The sequence below is a fragment of the Columba livia genome, chromosome 6 (genome assembly GCF_036013475.1).
Source record: "Columba livia isolate bColLiv1 breed racing homer chromosome 6, bColLiv1.pat.W.v2, whole genome shotgun sequence".
NCBI classification, from domain to species: domain Eukaryota; kingdom Metazoa; phylum Chordata; class Aves; order Columbiformes; family Columbidae; genus Columba; species Columba livia.
In genome coordinates, this window is record NC_088607.1 from 23,171,563 (window position 1) to 23,191,520 (window position 19,958).

The 19,958-nt window shown below is 36.6% G+C and overlaps 1 protein-coding gene across 6 annotated transcripts in view; it reads left to right on the plus strand.

The window, feature by feature from the left end:
- Positions 1-19,958, plus strand: part of ADK (adenosine kinase) — a 288,751-nt gene that overhangs the window by 22,823 nt on the left and 245,970 nt on the right. For 4 of the 6 annotated variants that reach the window (XM_065067582.1, XM_065067581.1, XM_065067577.1 and 1 more), the window contains exon 3: positions 14,987-15,040. The exons of the other annotated variants lie outside the window; for them this stretch is intronic. In XM_065067582.1, the coding sequence (XP_064923654.1) occupies positions 14,987-15,040 (54 nt within the window). The remainder of the gene's footprint in view (positions 1-14,986; positions 15,041-19,958) is intronic. 6 annotated transcript variants of the gene reach the window in all.

Sequence of the window (19,958 nt, forward strand, 5' to 3'; positions counted from 1 at the left end):
TCCTGTTGGAGCTGTGGTCTCTGCTGTAGCCACAGGGAGAGGGTGGAGGCAGCCTGGCTTAATTACTAGTGTTCTTGTTTTTCCTTAGTCAAGGGCTGGAGAAGGAGGGTAAGCCAGCTGTTTAATTGCTATTTGACTTTATTTTTGTTAGGGCAGAACCATCGATACTTCAAGTAACTGGAGACAAAGTCTGTGTTTTAGACTTCAGGATGCCATGAAGCCTGTAGTTACCTAATAAGTTTAGACTAAATCCAGAGCTGTGGACAAAGATCTTTCACAAACCCTTGATTCCCCACTTTAATAGAATAATTCAGTGGAAGTGTTGTCCTTTTTTTTAAAAAAAAAAAATTGTAATGAGATCCAACAATGAGTTCTTCAGTCACTGGTGTAGATATTTGTGTTGTGTGTCCTGCTATGCCATTAGATTCCTATTTTGAACCTGTGCCAAATCCTTTAAAACAATGCTGTATGTTTTAGGACAACTCAAAAATTGCACTTAGAAAAGCTCTGTGTTTTTGCAAGCTGCAGTTTTAACATGCAAATTATCTTCCTTTTTTTAGTTCTGCTTTAAACTTGTGATTTTATGTCTGTCTTATTAACAGACAGATTGGGGAGCTAAGGATAAACAATTTTGAGTGATTTTTTTTTTTTTTTTTTCAGTTTGCTCCAGTGATTTTTTTCTCCCCTTTTTTCTTCTGTTTTTCTCTTGTTACGAAGTGACAGCAAAAGTGATTCAGTTTCAGTGCAAGAATCTGAGATGCACATTACAAGGCGTAAAGGGGAGCATAAGACTGCCTAATACCACAAGCTGTAACAAGTGAACAGTAGCAAGAAGTTGTAGAAATACAAATATTACCATGGACTTTTTTTCAATCCTTGTATTGGTGAGGCTACTTTTTTAGTGTTGAGGCTGGTTCTTGTTCCTAGGCAACAGGAGCTTCCTACTGGTAGGAAGAAAACCAATAAAGCTCACCACAGAATGATGCCGTCGCTCTAGTTAGTAAGCATACAGTCATCTTCCTTCATGAGAAGTGAAACTATGACGGAATTCAGTGCTTGACCCCTCCAAGGTGGCATGCGGTCTCAACTATGGATATTAAGTTAATAAAATCCCCAAAGTGATACGTGGTACGTGGTGATGCAGAGGTTTCAATCCTAGCGTCTCTTACATGGCTTCAAGCTAGTATACCTTATCTATTCTTTTTCAAGACAAGAATTGTAGTTGCAATGAAAATATTTTAACTTTTAATATTTATATTTTTCTGGCCTTCCAGTAGAAGAGGCAGAGTGTTCCAGGATCTCATGTGTCTCTTATAAACCTTACTTATAGAGTTGCTGTGTGGAAAAGAAATTGAAGACCTTCCGCCAAATTTGATTGCTATAACTTAATTTTTGCAAAAGTGTGTTCCAGCGAATTTAATGGCAGCTATTTTGGTGCTTGTAATGTTACGTAAATTACTAAACCGAGTGCAACTGTTTGTTGGTCTACATTATGTCAAGAGCTTGGATGTGTATCTTCCTTGGATATAGTTTCAGTTCCATGTCTGTAGTATTCTTAATCTAGATTGCAATACCACAAGTTAAGAGTTGTTGGAAATAACATTTTGGAGGATTTTAGGCTGGGAATTGTTTTTTTTTACTTATGGGGGGAAAAAATAGCTAATCTTGCCACCCTTGCAAAGTTACCCTGTGCAAATTCCAAAATTCCCTGACTTTTTTTTCTTTTAGCAGCTTTTGTCCTGGGTCATATGTGCTAAACACGTCCCTAAGGCAGACTGTAGAGTTGTATAACCGCCATTCAAATAAAAAGTTAATTAAAATGAGTAAGTTGCTTTAGTAATTGCTAGCTTTTTACTGTTTTGAAAGCACCAACTACAAATTCCTGCTTTAGCTGAGAAAATGTGAGGTATAGCTGACTTTTTCAAAAGCAGGGTATTCCGAGTTTTATGTGTAAATTGGGGTAAAAAGTTAATACAAGAAGCCTGGCAACCTTATAAAATAGGAAGATATTTTTAATATCAAGTTTTTGCACACTCACAAAACGAGAAATGCTTGAAAGACCTTTTCCTACAACCACCCCTGGGAGAAAACTATTATTAAGCCCAAGTGTGAAGCTCTTTTGCGCCATGAATGGCAGGAACTGTCCAAATACCTCAGTGCCTCTTTGCTCTGCCAGATCCTTGGATGTCTGGGCTTGATGTTGAGCTGCCGCTGTGGGTGGAGGGTTAAGATACAAAGCGGTGCCTATGGCTAGAGGCGAAAGGGAGGAACAGTTCTTCCCAGAAGCAGTAATTGCTGTTCTCCCTGTGTCTCATTCTCTAGCGGTAACAGAGCAAGGAGTTTCTCTCTCAAGAGTTCTTCCCTGAATCTCCATCTTGGTATTGCTCCTTCATTTTTTAGGATTAAATTAAAATTTTCAGTGCAGTAAAGAAACTTTCTCGGCCCTTTTCCATATGCTAATTTTTCCCGGTAAAGCTAATACCCTTTTAGTGGCTTGGATAAGTTCTTTCAGCATGGCTGGAATTTCACCGTAGCTGTAACACTTGCCTGTAGCTCCGGTCAGTGTTAAAAATCATTTTTAGAGAATGCAAATTAAAGCACATGAACTCTGACAATTCTTTGTTTAAATTTCTGTAAGCTGAACTGTCCTGCAAGGAGTGCCCAGGTGCAGAGATGGATGATGGAAGAGATCTAGCTTTTAAGCAGCAGGAAAACTCATTTTGGTTGCAGTAATAGTACAGAATTGATACTTTTGCCTAGCCTGTCACAAACAGAAAGACATCCATAAAGTTTTGTAGCAGGAAAATGCAATACATCTTAAACTATGTTTTTTTAGATAAAAAGGTTTTAACTGATATGTAGGACTGTTAGTTTCCTTATGATTTCTAAATAGAGCAATGCATTTTCCATTAAATATGATACTCCAGTCTTTTTCTCTGTGTCCTTATGGATGATGAAAAGGTCAATTCTGAGCATTTTTAAGACAGTAAAGTATTTAACATCCATCAAAATTCAATACAGCCTCAGCACTTCCAGTGTCCTACTTTTGGAGCATTTTACGGCTTGAAAGTAATATTCTGAGCTCACTCTGTGGTTCTTGACTTCTTCACTGGAGAATAATTGTCTTTTACTGTGTCTTAATTGATTTTCATGAAAGTGTCCTGTCTTTTTACTAGAGATATTAAAATAATTGTATTTTAGAAATTCTGATTTCATTTTTTATTTTACAGATAGAGACAGAACAGATTTAATATGGGGATGAAGTTGTAATTCAATAATGAAATGTACTGCATATTGATGGAGCCTCACACTGTTGTTTTAAGTTTGTAATGGTGTAATGTTACTGCCCTTTTTAGTTTGTCCAAAGTATTAACCTGTATTTAAAGTAGAACCTGCTGAACTCCGTCATGAAAACCAAAGCACATGGCTTCCCAATTGTGTCTTCTCCTTAGAAGAGAAGATGAAGGACTCATTTTCAAGTGTAAAGAAGCTCAACTGAGTAGCTGGTCGTGCTTTTCATATATGGCATACAGAGAGTCTTTATTTAGAAGAAATCATTAAAATAATGTATAACTCTAGGCAGGACAATGTCAGGATGGTGTCCACAACCACACTAGTCCTCCTTTCCTGAATGGTGTTTTGTTACAGGTTTCTTCTCAGGACAGAGCTCCTTATGCAGCAGTGAGGTATTTGGGGAATTTTCAGTACTAGTGCTGACAGGATCTGTTGTAGAACTGATACAAGATCATTCAAACAATACATTTTTAAGTTATAATAGCAAGTAGTCATGTATAACTAGGAAGAGAACAGTAATCCTGTTTAATTTACATACATGTTACTTTTGTTGTGGTTTTTTCTTAATTTATTTTTAAAAAAGTTTTTAATACAAATGAAACTTGAACGCAAAATTGTGGAAGCTGGTTTGTGTTTATAATCAAATTAATTCAGCTACAAAGTGATGTTTATTTCGGGTTGAAGAAAATTGATATGTAAAGGTTAGGTTATGATTTCAGAACAGAAACAATGCAAAGTGACTAGTATGACTAAATAAACTCTTTAAATACTGAAGGCTCAAAGGAATAACATTAAAATGATAAGGAATTCAGTCTATAAACAGAACTGCCTGTAGTTCTGCACAAATTGAATTAATGTTTTATTCCTTGATGAAGTTACTAGAGGTCAACCAAGTATATTTCAACCACGCTAATGAGTACAGAATTCAGAGTATCGGTTTCCAAAAAAATGTACAGAATGTGTACATATTTAAAAAATTATTACTGAGAAAACATTTTACTTCTGCTATATACTGGAAGTATTTAGAGGTCTTGAATTTTTAGCTCACTAATTTATAGTTAAGAAAACTGTTTTGACAAGACCACTACTGTGTGCTTAAGTCCAGGGTGATAGGGCCGACCTTATTAAATGATCATAGTTTTCCACACTCTGGTGATTAACAGGCTTTGAACTTTCCTGGCTTTCTTAATTCCCTTTAATCATTTAAACCTATTATTGTTTTGACTTCAATTTCAAAAGCTCTTTAAATCTGTCTTACAATATTAGTAGCTGATTAAAGTCCTGATTTCCAACCATATTATCAGTGTGGAGTCTTTTTATTACAGTGAATAATTTAGAAACAACTATTTAGGAGAATGGGGAGAGAGAAAAAAAATACCAGAAAAATTATACTTAGTAATGTTTTTATTTAAATTAGTGATCATATGCATGCAAGAAATTAGAGAAACGAAATGGTTCTAATTTATGTCATCAATAACTGTGTTTCCTTTTCCCGTTAGGTTTCAGGAGTGTAATTTTAAGTTAATTCTGTATTGAAACTTAAGTCTGTCTTTCATTTTCATAATAAGTACTGTGGTAAAAAAAAAAATACCTTTCTGCTAACATTTTTGGGATCACTTTTACCCAGAAATTCCAAGGTTGTGGGTTTTTTTTGTGTTGGGTGGGTTTTGTTGTTGTGGTGGTGGTGTTTTTTTTTCTGAAAAACAGAGGTTTATATAGGACATGATGCAGCCAAATAAGACTCTAGTCATGGAGGAACTCCAGTATGTAGGAACTACGTACTAATAACTGGGTAAAAATGAAAACACCAGAAATTCCTACAAGGTACTCCTTCATTCTCTCAGCCCTGACATTTCTGTTCTAGCAGCTGTGTTTGAAGTCTGGATTTTGTAAATATATGAAATGGCCAAAATCTGTGGTTTGAGTTGTTCTTAAACCTTTCCTTAAGTAGATGCTGTTGTTCAGCAGTGTAATTCTCTGCCAGCACAGCGCTACGTGCGCTCTCCCTAGCTGCACTTGTTTTTTTTGCTGTTTATGATTATAAAGTAATGTATTTTCAACAGTCTTTAGACAGAAGTATCTTAGCCTTCAATTGCTATTTTCTTCATGTCTCTCTCCCATTGCTACTGGTGTGTTCTTTACTCCTACCTACATTTCTTCTTCCAAGCCTAAACGTTTTAGCTACCTGTTTTTCTGTTTAAAAATGGAAGAGGACAAAATAATTAGTAAGGCTGATTGCTCACTCTGTGGTGTCATGGTTTGTGTTGTTGTTGTTTTTTTTTCTTTTTTTTTTCTTTTCTTATTTTTGTTTTGTTTGTTTTTCCCTATTTCTATATTAAAGTAGTTCACTGATGTCTTCAATGATTGACATAAGTTGAAAGCTCAGGTTGAGTTAGTTGTTCCAAGTTACTGCTGTCTGGGATGCCTTACCCCTGCCCATATTTTTATTTTTATTTACTTACTTGGCTCTGCATCTGTCTGTATTTTGAAGTTCTTGTGTTTGAACGGGTTCATCTTACTGTCTGCTAGAATGTTCTCTTGTTACCCTTGCCAGTCTGCTGTCATCTATGGATTTAATTGGTAGCTACTGTACTTAACTCTAGATCACTCCTAAATGTGTGGCATAGTGTTGGGTCTAGCACTGATCCATGCTGAAGTCAATGTGTGATGTGAATTCTCTCACAACCCTAATACTTTACTAAAGAATGTCTGTAAAGTCTTTTAGGCTGTTTCCTCTCTTGTTGGTATAAGTGAACTACTGCAAAATTGAGAATTTTTTGGAAGCAGATTTTCTTTGGGATTGTTTTGCTATAATACAATCCCTCTTTAATATTTCAGTTATTCAAAGAAGAGATTCTGGACCTGCATTTTTGGATTAGACAACAAAGCAGTATCTACTCAGTAAGGAATTTTTTCTAAACTCGTCTAACCTGTACAAGGTCATCCTAGAGTAACAATGAATGATGATCGGCTGTCATTTAAACCATAAATTAACGTAGAATTAACGTTTTGCTGTCAAATTGTGGCCAAGAATGTGAAAAGGTAGGTGGGTCAAGCTGCTTTGTTGTGGAATAGGAGAGAGGCTAAAGGGGAGAGAAAGTTGGAGGGAGTGGTGCCTCTCAGATGGTGAAGCTGAAAGACTATAGCAAAGCAACAGAGGAATTTACGGAAAAAGTGAAAAAGCAAATGTGTTAAACTGGTGGAATAAAACCAGTGCCAGTCAGGGAAGAGACTGAAACTTTCCGGATATGAATCAAAGCCCTTTACTGTGTGGGTTGTGGGTTTGTGTTTATTTTTTTGTCTTTTAATGGAGAAATAAGATTTTTTAAAACGAATATTTGGACTAGGGTTACACAGAACTTCTATTTAGGTTAAGCTGGCTGCATTTGGTCCGTGATGATTCTGCCTGTTGAATTTATACATAAGGTGTGGTCTGGGTTGTGTTTTTTTGTTTTCTTCTTGATTTAGGAAATGTCTAATGCCCCTAGAATCTGTCTTAGCAAGTTTAAAGTAGTGATCCAAACAAATACAAGTTGTGGTATTTCAACTCCGTATTTGTGTGCCTGAAAAAGATTACTAGGCTATCAAAAGAGTGAGGCTACCTTAAGCTTAACTGAAATTTGTAAGCAACTGTAGCCTTGTCAAAAATGCAGAGATATTGCCTTGTTTTAAGAAGCATTTTACTACTGTAGAAAAAGCAGTTCACTTATTGCCTTTTGATCTCTGTATAGATCAAGTCAGAATAAATTGAGTTAGCAGTTACAGCAGCATTACTCATTCTGTCTGATAAATTGCAGAAGGAAGCTGAAAAACAGACTGACCTTCTATACCCATCTCTCATAAATTTGATGTGCTAGAAATATTTTGGGAGATTCTGTTTGGCTTACTGTGTGCATTGGTCTGTAAACACTTGTGAGGATGTACTGTTGTAGCAGGTTCACACATGGATTTGTTTCTGACCTGACAGATCTTGTGCGATGTGTTGGGTGCATTCAGTAGAAAGCAGTCAATACAGTTTGAAAAAGGACATGAGCACCAATGCCCCGCAGGCTGGTTGTCCTAGTTTCACAAGATTAATAATTAAGAAAAAAACAACAGAAAAAACACTGCATTTCTTTTTTTAGCCTTAACAGCACTTGAAAGTTGAAGCAACATAATTGCTGAATCATTTTTGTGGAAATTTCTTTAGATTAATCTGAAATACAAGAACACGATACTGAAATCCTTAGGGTTTCTTAATGGCTTGGTTGGAAATTTATGAAGAAATGTTTCTGCACAGCTCTGTCTTAAAAGGTCTTTTATTGGTGAAGCGTAACCTAGTATAACATAAATTCTGCTTATCTTGTCCATTTAATACCACCAATATGCTTTAAGTCTCTGGCAGAGAAATCACACGCTCTTCCTTTTTTGGATGACTTTTCTGCAAAGTTCAGACAACATGTTGGAATTCTACCCTCTCATACATTCAGTTTTTAACCAATCTGGGAAATACTTAAAACAGTAGCTGCAGTGAAGCATGTCAAGTGCACTAAGCTTATGGAATAGTAAAGCCCAAGTGCTTTTAAAGGGGAGCAAGTTTAGTCAAAGCCATATACTGTGGCAAAAAGTTCATATTAACTTGTACATCGAACAAGGCAGAAGAATGTCTGCACAGGTATGTGTTTGGGGCTTCCTAGGGTGCTTTACTGTCCCAACTTTGTTACTGAAATAGTTTTAATCTTTGTTTAGTGCTGTCTACTCCCAGTGATGGTTAATGCAAAAAAAAATTATCTTCTATCTCTGGTGTCTTTTTCCTTCACAAGTATTCTTGAAAATAGTGATGAAAATATTACTCTGATATGTATACAGTTTTGTGTACCTCTTTGTTTCTGGGCATTCTGCATGGTGGAGATTTTTGTCTTGGCTCTTCTGGCTCAAACAGCAGGGTCTATGTCTGTGCTGAGTTGTAGTTTGATATCTGCAATTTTCAGCTATAGTTTCTTTGTAGGTTTTTGCTTAGGTTGGTGGATCTAAGTCAGAAATTTTGAAAGGTGAATTAAGTTTGAAGCTATGAAGATCTGTTGCTATTTTTTAAAACCTCTTTGCTCATCAACACTTTTTATTTTGAGCCTTTGGACAGGTTAGTTTTACCAGCTTTTCAGGAAAATCTTGTTTGTAGAGCAGATCTGAACTTGAAATTCATTGCAGATTTTCACCAGTGCATATTTAGTGTAGGATGTGTTTTCTTTTTAATTTGGTTAAGGCTTTGTAAAATTGGATGCTGCCTGAAGGGTACCATGCCTTATGGCTGTTTGTTACATTAAGAGCATTATTGTAAAAATGCTGAGCACAGTCTAGGCACATTAATTTTCATACTCTCTCATATTAGGAGTTAGGAAATAAAAAAAGCTTTGGGTCACGGGATTACCATTTCACAGGGATCTTTAAAATGCGTTCAGTCAGAACTGAACTTACAGGTGCTAGTATGCTTAAAAATGAACAGCAGACATTTAATAAAAATGTTATGTTTCTGAAAAAAATGAAATTTAGATCATAAACTTGTAGATGAATGCTAGTGAAGTCATATGCATACAAGAGGAGAAGAGTACGCTACTTTTTTTTTTTTGGTAGCACCATAACCAAATAGAAAGTGTTGGTGAGAGTTGTACCTCTAGCTGTTTAACACAGTAAAACTCTTCCAAATGGCTACGGCATTTTACAGAGGATGTGATCTAGGTGACCTTTTAAAGTCCCTTCCAACCCATAGTATTCTAGAATTCTCTGATTTAGCTGTATGTACAGCCGAATTTCCTTAACACCATTTTGGCTCTGTAAAATATCTGTCCCCAGAATGCCTGAAATAATCTTTTGGTCTGGGTCTATGATTTTTTATTTTTTTTTTTCAGGGTTGTAGATAGTGAAAATATTTAAGATTAATGGACTTGTGAATTGATAATAATTGTTTTGGGGGGGCTAAGTTTGATATCATAGAATCATTTTGTTTGAAAGAGACCCTCAAGATCATGGAGTCCAACTGTTAACCCAATAGTGACATTAAATAATGTCCCCAAGAACCTCATCTACAGGTCTTTTAAACACCTCCAGGGATGGTGACTCTACCACTTCCTTGGGCAGCCTGTTCCAATGCCTGATGATCCTTTCTGTCAATAAATTCTTCCTAATATCCAATCTAAACCTCCCCTGGTGCAACTTGAGACCATTTCCTCTTGTCCTGTCGCTTGCTACTTGGGAGAAGAGACCAACACCCTCCATGCTTCAAGCTCCTTTCAGGTAGTTGCAGACAGTGATAAGGTCTCCCCTCAGCCTCCTTTCCTCCAGGCTGAACAGCCCCAGCTCCCTCAGCCACTCCTCATCACACTTGTGCTCCAGACCCCTCACCAGCTTCATTGCCCTTCTCTGCACTCTCTCCAGCACCTCAATGTCTGTCTTGTAGTGAGGGGCCCAAAACTGAACACAGGATTCGAGGTACAGCCTTGCACCTCACACACGTTATGTATTGCACCATACATATATTATGTATGTATCTGCATGTACATAAAATTTGGTTCTGAAAAGATAACAATTGGGAAGGAAGAAAATAACATGAAAATCAGATCTGAGTTCTGGAAGAGTTATTGATTACAGTAAGCAAATGAGGAAAAGTTTTTATCATGAAATATATCTCCAGTTTGTTCTGAAGTTATGGGTTTGGGGACTAATGGGAGGCATTCAAATAATCTTGCTCAGCAGAATAGTTTAGACATTCTGTATCACTATGTCCCATTACAGTCAAAGGACTGAGAAATGCTTTTACAGAGTTGGGTCTTTGTTTCTTGATGAAATGTAGGGGGATTAGCTTGCTCTTTTGTCCTGATAAATTAAATGCCAAAACATGCCTTTTTGTAACCAGGTTGGAAAGAAAGCCGATTAAAAGATTATTTCAACACTGGAAAGAGTAGTGTAAAGCAGTGTGAAACTTCTCATTTAAGCTGCAATTAGAAGAAGGATGATAGAATAATGATCTCTGTTAGCTCCTGTGTGCAGCTAGGTCACCTGAGCTTTCACCAGAGTAGGGTATATTGGAGTGACTAGAACATGATAACATCTAGAGGTTAGACCAAGAATGTTGTGGCTTAAGAAATTCCATAAGGAACTGAGTTTGGAGAGAATGCTGCTGTCTTCTGGAAGTGGAAGTTTTAGCCAAGGTACAGTCAGCCTATTGGACTGTCAGAAGCCACCAGTTGTGGTGTTCTGAGGCTGGGCTGTGCCCGTCTGGGAAGGCAGCTGCACCAGTTTGGTGGAAGTATGCAGCTGTGCGGTGTGATGATTGCTGCAGTTGGGGCACTTTATCTGTCCATCTTCATGATCGTGTGCAGCTGCTGTTTTGAAGGAGGTGGCTGGCACATTGGCTACTCTTCCAGTAGATTAAATGCCTTTGAAGGACATATCAAAGTTGTTAAATGTATCATTTTTGAAGTGTGCTACAGTTTGTTTTGACCACTATGATCTTGGTCTAGATCCTTGTATGTTTTTATTCTTAGGCCTCTGTTTTGAAATAGGATCTTGAGCAGTGATGAAGAGGCTATTAACATTTTGCATCTGTATCACAGTTTGGTACTTATTTAATGTGCTGGAGTGTGTAGAACTTAGAATTTCATAGGGCAGAGAGTAGAAAAAAAGTGAAGTTGTGGTCCCTTCAGTTCCTTTGCCCACTTCTATAGTGTATTTGCTTGTCTCCTGCTTACTAGTTTCATGTCAGGCATGTAAATGTATAATGCATGTTACAGTACATTGTTCTGGTTGCTTAGGTGGTTTTAAATGCCCTTATTTTAAATTTTTTGACTGTGTATCTTTAGCTGGAATTATATCCTTGGCTCCTGAAATGTTTTTTAGAGAAATTCTCCCCAGTCCTATCCTTCATCAGTCAGGAAGAGCCAACTGGTGCTTATCAATCTTGCCTACAAAACACATGTTGGGAAATATTATGTAAGCTGTTCACTGTGCTAGCTGCACATTTAAATTAATTAAATACTTCAGCAGCTGTGTATGAAATATAATATGCATCCTTTCTTAATGCATAAAGTACTAAAAAAAGTTTGAATTCTACAAGCATGTCCTTTTGCGGGAAAGTTTCTTTGGCAAGTTGCTATCAAAGCAATATCTTTAGGGGTCAAGAATATTTGAAAAATGCTATTTTCATGGTGAAAGAAGGGACAGCAGTGAAAAATATTAGGTAAGCTAAGGTTCACCAAAGGAACTGTGTGCATACCTCAAGGATAGCAACTGTGTCCCTCCTGCACCCCTCTGTGGTATGTCAATAACACACCCAAGCTGAAAATCACACATCTATAAAACAGCATTCCTGTTATCTTACATGGTTTCTGCTGTAGCTGACTTAATAGCCTGAATAAATAGTGAAGGGTATTATTATTTTCTTTCTGAATAACGAGGGGGAAGGGGTTGTGAAATTATGGTTAAAACAAACAAACAAGTGAAGGAACAAGGAATCTGGAAGCTTTAAAAAGCTCAGGTGTAGATATTATTTCTATATTGTCAGCAGCTAAAATTGTATTCAGTTCTAGCTGGGATAGTCTGCTTTCTGGTCAGAGGAAAAGCATGCAGTTTTATTTTTTTAGTGAAGAATGGTTGGGACTTTATGCAGGTATATTATTTTTTTTAATGGGCAAAATGATCTCCATTTACAAAATGGATTGCATATTACACAAAGGTATATCTATCTGTGACAGGCAGATCCGTTTAGCAAATGACCTGATTTCATCTTAAGTAATATTGCAAGTTGCATAAGAAGAGCTAGTGTCCTTTGACCTCTGAAAGATGTGCCTTTTAGAATTTCCTGGTAGCTTTTTGCTTTTTCTCTGATACATATTTGCTATCAATAAAATGCTTATTAAGACATGACAAATGGGGATATCAGGGAGTTGTAGCAGCATTATGAAGACACTGATATTGGGCTAGACCCTTTTTCATTACTGTTCACTACAGAAAATATTGATTTGCAAATAAATGCAAGATCACAACAGTTAAAAATTGCAGCTTAAAGACTGATAGGGTGGTAAACTATGAAGACTTGGCAATTAAACCACATCACATGAATCTGTAATTGAATAGCGTGTTACAGTATAGTCTGCTTGGTGTAAGAGTCAAATGGAAACCCTGCATTTAGAAGGAGAATGTGGAAGGACCCCACTGTATCCTGATTAGGAGTGACTCCATGAAGGATTTAGCACCAAAGTGGATAAATGGATGCAAGTCAGCGTGATACTATGGCAAATAACCTAAGGCAGTCTCTGCATATGTAAACAAGAAAAATGGGTCAGTCAGTGTCTTGCATATTTGAATGCAGCACTAGTGATCTTGAGAATGTGTCTGGGGTTGATGCTTGCATTTTAAATGGATGCTGGAAAAACAAGTTTTAGAGAGTATAATCACAAAATGCTGTAAAGAATAGAGAATATATGTCTTATCTGTTTATTTGACACAAAAATCAATTTGTAAGATAGCTTGATTGTAGTTGACTGGTCACCAGAATCTTTCCTCAGTAGGAGTAATTTATGATTCTGCAGTTGACTGGAGTAAGGAACAAAAACAAGGCAAAGGGACAGTGGGAACCTTCTGCAGTGTGAGCAGCTAGCTGTTTGCAGAATTATTAGATGGACACTGACTTTTTGCTTCTTTCATTATGTATGACTGTGTTACAAACCAGCCAACTAAAAACCAAACCAAACCCCATGGAAAAGCATAGCAGTTAGATTTGTGGAGTATTTTGAGATGGCAAGAGATTTTGAGGCACAACAAAAGTGAGGTCACTTCTCAAAGGTTTTCCAAAGCGAGTGACAGTGCAGCCTGCAATATGACTAGTAGCAGACTGTGCTGGGAGAGGCTGGTTTACTTTATCTATCTGATTCAGACACTTTAGGTAATTGTCTGTTAGGTTAAGCTAGCAAATTTCTTTGTCTCAGGCTCTTGCTTTCATCAGAGGTTGCTTATATGGACTGCAGAAACTTTCCTGAAAAGCCTATTAAATTATATTTTTTTTCTGTAGATTGTTATTGGTATTGATTATAATAGTTCTGATAGGTTGGTGCAAAAGGTATTGTGGTTTTTGCATTGTGGAAATTTGCTGTTTCATATTGGAATACATTCTTAAATATGGTTATGTTATACATGTGCTTTTCTTGCTTTGTTTTTTTTTGCTACTGACTTATTACTTGCTGCTTATTATATATTTATTTTAGAGTATAGAAATAATGTTAGACAAAAAGCAAATCTGAGCGATTTTCTCACTTGAGTTCAAAATGGGTCATAAAGCAGTGGAGACATCTTGCAACATCAGCAGCGTGTTTGGCCCAGGACCTGCTAACAGATGTACAGAGCAGTGGTGGTTCAAGAAGTTTCGCAAAGAAGACGAGAGCCTTGAAGATGAGGAGTGGAGTGGTGGCCATTGGAAGTTGATGACGACCAGTTGAGAGCAATCATCGCAGCTCATCCTCTTGCAACTAAATGAGAAATTGCTGCAGAACTCAGCGTTGGCTGTTCTGTGGTCATTCAGCATTTAAAGTAAATTGGAAAGGTCAAAAAGCTCGATCAGTGGGTTCCTCATGAGCCAACTGAAAATAAAAAAACACTCATCATTTTGAAGTGTCACCTTCTCTTAATCTACGCAACAACAACCGTTTCTTGACTGGATTGCAACATGTGACAAAAAGTGGATTTTATACAACTGGTGACCACCAGCTTAGCAGTTGGACCGAGAAGGATCACCAAATCACTTCCCAAAGCCAAACTTGCTTGAAAAAAAAAGGTCACAGTCAGTGTTCGGTGGTCTGTCGCCTGTCTGATCCACTCCAGCTTTCTGAATCTGAAACCATTCCATCTCAGATGTCTGCGTGGCAAATCAATGAGATGTACTGAAAACTGCCATGTCTGTAGCCGTGATAGGTCAACAGAAAGGGCCCAATTCTTCTCCACAACAATGCCCGACACACGTTGCACAACCAACGTTTCAAAAGTTGAACGAATTGGGCTACGAATTTTTGCCTCATCCACCATATTCCCCTGACCTCTCGCCAGCCGACTACCACTTCAAGCATCTAGACGTTTTGCAGGGAAAGCGCTTCCACAAGCAGCAGGATGCAGAAAATGCTTTGCAAGAGTTTGTGAAATTCCAAAGCGCAGATTTTGATGCTGCAGGAATAAACAAACTTATTTGTGTTGGCAAAACTGTGTTGATTGTTATGGTTCCTATTTTGATTAATAAAGATGTGTTTGAGCTGAGTTATAATGATCTAAATTTCACAGTCCAAAACCACAGTTACTTTTGCATCAATGTAACATTTGGTACAGGGGGAAACACTGCAGCCAGTTTTAATGTTCACACTGTCATCTTTTGTCAGATCCAATCTATCAGATCAATGTGTAGTTTATGGTATGAAGATTTTGGATATATAGCAAGCCAAAGTATCTGATATAATTTGAAGCTGTGATATAAAGCAAAAGTATGATGTTACGTTTATTTTAATAAACATGTAGTAAAATTTTTAGAAAACTTTGCTGCTATCTCTGCAATACCTGAGGAATCAACAAATATTACAGAGTTTAATAATTTGTTAGTTTGAAATAATGAAACTACATTTTATGCCTGTGTTCTCAAAGGAGTAACTGCTTTGTGTTTTGTGTTTGTTTTTTTTCCAAGGTATGGGCTGAAGCCAAATGACCAAATTTTGGCAGAAGAGAAGCACAAAGAACTGTAAGCTCTTTTGCGGTGATATACATGCATGATATATGTATTTACTTTTCTATATATGTGCTTATCTTGTAGTAAAAACCTGAAGCAAAAAATTTGTGTTATAAATAGCTTCTGCTCTTCAGTATTGCCTACTGTGAACTACACAACTTGTCTGAAAACTAATTGTTCCTGAAAAGTTGGGGTTTTTTTTTCATTAATTTGTTTTAAAAATTCTGTTCGAAACTGCAGTTGGCACACATGCAGTTGAAATGTCTCAGTATTCGTCCTAGTTGATGTTTTATGTATGACACCGGTTATACTAAGAGCTACTGCCTGCCTGTAGTATGTTTATGGATAAGTGAAATATTTGTTTATATCGGTCAGAAATGAAAAGGAAGATGATTTTTTTTTTTTTTTCAGGTTCAGTGTTGACTCATTATTTTAATTTGCCTACTTGTGTCATATGGCCATTCCTACCTTGGCAAATTCTCATCATCACAGTTGGACTGTCATGTCGAATGTAGCCAAGAGTCACTAGTGCCCTGTCAGTTATATTGAAATTTTGCCTGTTTTGGCTAGTCTGATTTTGTAGCCTAAAAACTCTTGTTCCCGGGGGAAAAAATATGATCTATTGTTGAATGGATTATTCCTTTGTATTGCAAGAGAAGTAGCCATAGGAAGCTTTATCAAACACTGCAACAACATCATCTTCAGTTATCTTACTCCTTCATTAAAGACATGCCCAAACTAAGAATCTTGAAGTTCAGATTTATTCTGGTTTTAGATAGTCTTCAATGATCACGCAAAATAACCTTTATTTTTTGTTATGGCACACTATATACTAAAATACAAAAGCTCTATGTTTGAGTTGAAAGCAAATACTGGGTACTGTGCATAAGCTTGTTTATATACGTTTAGAAAATGCAAAGTAAAAAGGTAGGCATTGTGTGTATACTATCTAGATATGGGAGAAGCGAATTCTGTGTTTGTGTGTCTGCTTTTGAAACCTCCAATTTCTCTCTTTTTTTTTTTTTTTTTTTTTCCTCAATTCTGGTAGCTTTTAAAACAGATGCTGAAGTCATCCAAGTTACTGACTTTTGAACTGTGTACAGGTTTTGAAAGTGAAGGGGACTAATCAGAGCTTGGTATGTGTTCTATGATGACTGATTAGTTTAATCAAGAGTTACTATATTAGATTGGAGAAAAGTACTCACTAAATAAAAGATGGCACAATTGGAACATTCCTGCTCACTTGCATGCATAAGCATACAGGTTGAGTACAAGCAATACTATAATACTTTTTGTTTCAGAATTTAGTCTCTATTCTTAAAGCTCTTCATTATGTGGAGTAATTGTCTCTTTTATTACTGCTGATTTTAATTCCTGCACATTAATACCACTAGCTGAAGAGCTGTACTCATTGCATGAACTTCGGTTTTCTTCTTGGCTTGTTCACTCACTTTTATCTATGAGCTGCCTGAAAAACATTCAATCTGAATGTCCTCTTTACCATCCCTCAAATCTGTATTATGTAACTGCTTTATTTGAACATGGTTGGTATGAAAGACTGTAGAAAATGCTTCGCTTGTCAGACCTTACATAATTTTGTTCAGTGTCTTCTCCATGATGACTAGTGGAATATTTATATAAAAGTTGTATTTCTGAATAAGATACAGATTTTTGGGATTACTTTTACATTTCATCCTTTCAAGACAGAGATAGTGGGGAATTTGGTCCCTGTTGTGTGCATCTTCATTCTTAGAAGACGATGTTTTTTATTCTTTAAAATTTTTGGCTCTTGAACATTATTGTTTCCATAATTACTCTAGCAGTATTTTGCATTATTTCATAGTATCCCGAAAGACTTAAGCAGTTAATGTGTAAGATAAAGTAACTGTTTCAGATGAATTAGTATCTATAACTGTCAGGTTTTTCCATGTTAAATGTTTGGGTATTTCTTAGTAAGCTCATAGATTTCGAACAGTAAAAATGTTTTCGGATAACAAAGATTTAATTCCTTTGGAGAAAGAATTATTTGCTGCAAGCCTGAATGACTGAATTCTGAACCAAATAAAATTTCTGTGTTCTTTTAGAGGGTGGAAAAAGACATTACTTGTACGTCACGGTAAGGTACCTGTGACATTAGAACTCCCTGAACTCCAGGCAGAAGACAGGCAACAGCAGTTGCCTTTGATAGGTAGATAAGATGGGTTTTATGTAAAGCACTCTCTCTAATGACAGAGCACTCTGCACAGGATTATTATGATTAACCCATTAAATGTTTTTGAGCATTTTAAAAGATACACATCAGAAGTATTCAAAGTACTAGCATGCTGAGGGGTTAAACAGAAGTTAAATGATATTCAGGTCTGTATTTTGGGCAGTACAAGTTGTACTGTGTACACAGGCTGTATTTGCACAATAGATATTGATTAAACTGAACCTTTCAATGTGAGCTATTTCATTTGAAGTAGTTTAAACATACTAAAATCCTGTTTAAGCTTTTTATTTTAGGTATGTTGCGTATTGCCTAATTGCATATTAGTTCCTGGTATATTTAGAGCACAATCACTTCTTAAATGGGAGGTTGAACTCCTTTAATTAAAGAAAGAAAATTTAGTAAAACTAAAGCTTTGCATGAATCAACTGCAACAGAAACCTGTGTTTTTTCATTGTTATCACTACAGTACCTCCTGAGATTATTTATATGCTGTTGGTTATAATGGAGGAGTTTGAACATGCTTTTGCCATTGACCTTGGCATCTTGAATGTTGCTGGATGCTTGACCGGGGAAGAACTCTCATAGGTCAGTGTCACGTTGTTTCAGGACAGACCTTTGGAACTTTTCTGGTATGCTCCGTGCTTCTTCTCAGACCATGTTAACTGTATGGTACAGAACAGGTTATAAACAGTGTTGAACCTCAGAGCACTTTATTCCTTCAAGCTAAATTCTCTGATTTAACTTACAGATGATTTGTAAGATATTTAACTATAATTTTCTGATATTTAGGTAGGCTTTCATATTTAAAAGAAATGCCAGTTCTAGGGAATGGTGCAAGACAACTTACCACTAGGGTAATTGTTGCTTATTCTTCGAGTAAAAGTTGCTTACTTTTAGGTTCAGTGCCCTTGTAACTAAGGTGTTCTTCTGAACCTGTCCTAATGTTCTTAAGTCAAATACAATGAAAGTTAAACTTTGCATTCCTGTTCAGTGCCAAAATTCTCCTGCTTAAAATACTTTATCTTCCAGTCTTTGAAATGTCAGCAGCTTTTATATTGACTTATGTAGTAAAGAAGACTTATTTTGGCACTCTTCATCTAATAGTACCATGATGATTTCTATGTCAGATGTCCTTCAGTTTCTTAGAGAAGACTTCTGTGTAGCTGTTCTTCATGAAAATGTACATTTTACTCAGTAGTGAATGCTTTATCTCCAAAGGTAGTTGGGCCAGCTACACCCTGACTTTGCTTAATCCTGTTGTCCTTGAATCTTAGTTATCTCGAGAGATACGTACAGTCACTAGGAAAGACTGGAGTTGCTTTACAGGCATGGCATCGTACTTAGCTTCTATTTTAAGAGCTAAGGTATGAAAGATCAGTTTTTTTTTTTCCTGCTACCAATTTACTTGGACTGTAGCAGCCTTTTAAAATTGTGTCTTTTCATTAGTGTATACTTTTTTTATTTTAAATGACTTCGTTAGCACAGAAGTTGTAAGTTGAAGCATATATACATTGTTTTCAGAATTCAACTGGGAATATCTGCCCCCCCCCCCATCCCTGTCAACTCCTGAATGCACACAAGGTGGAGGTCACTGTCCTGCATCTCAGCCAGGGAGTGGAATGTGTGGAGGCTCTCTAGCCTGATTCCATGTCAAATTAGCAGATGAGTTCAAACCATCTTAACTGATCATCAAGCCAAGCACGCCAAAATTGCAGTGAATCAGATAAACAATCGTATTTGCTTTCATTGGTGAGTTTATTATTCTGCCGTGAGGATAACAAAGGTGGGGGAACTGTAGTATCTTCAGTTTGCACAGGTGTTTTACAAGGTAAGCATGGTTTTACGGCTGAAGACATGTCCTGGAAATGTTTCCTACCTCCCTCAACTCAATTAATCCCCTGTAACTTTGAGGAGAGGAAAAACAGAATTCCATACTGCAAGACTACTGGGGAAACTTGGATATAATAAGGTTGATGAGGCCTTAATGTTGCATATGTTTTTCTCCTTCTGAGAACAATAAATAAACTCAGAGAAAAATGGAAATATTTCTCCTGATCATTCATATGGTCCTTTTACAAGAGTTGCTTCTGTTTTGAATTCTCAAAATTGGACCGAATTACTTTAACTGAAGGTCATATATGTATAGACGTGTGTGTTTATAGACTTCAGTGCATGTGTTGTTATCTTGGCTGATATTTTTTATTTTTATTTTTATTTTTTTAACTATGCTTCCACATCGAAAGCTGTTGAGAAGAATAAATTTAAGCTAGCTGCAACAAGTGATGGGGTGTGATCTATATTGTCTTGATATTAAACACTTAATTGGTTTACTCAATGCACAGTACAGAGTCCATCTTCACTGTATGGTGTTGGCAAAGGTGTTGGGTTTTTTCAGTAATATTCTCTTTTACTAAAATATGGGCTATAACAAGATCTTGGTAGTTTGACTAGCTTGTATGAAAAGGCGACTAAAATACATTCATTGTGATTCTTAAAAGCATTTTTTTGGAGGTTAGTGGTATCACTGAGTCTGTAAGCAATGCTTCAGGACACTTGTTTTAATACAGCTTTGACTGCTAGTTGTAGAATTTTATAAACTGTTTTGTTTGAGCAGTTTTGACCCTGATGGAACAATTTTTGGAAGTTAGATGAAAGAGAAAGTAGAATATGTGACAACTGTTTTGTGCCCCACAGCCACCTCTGCTTTCATAATGTATC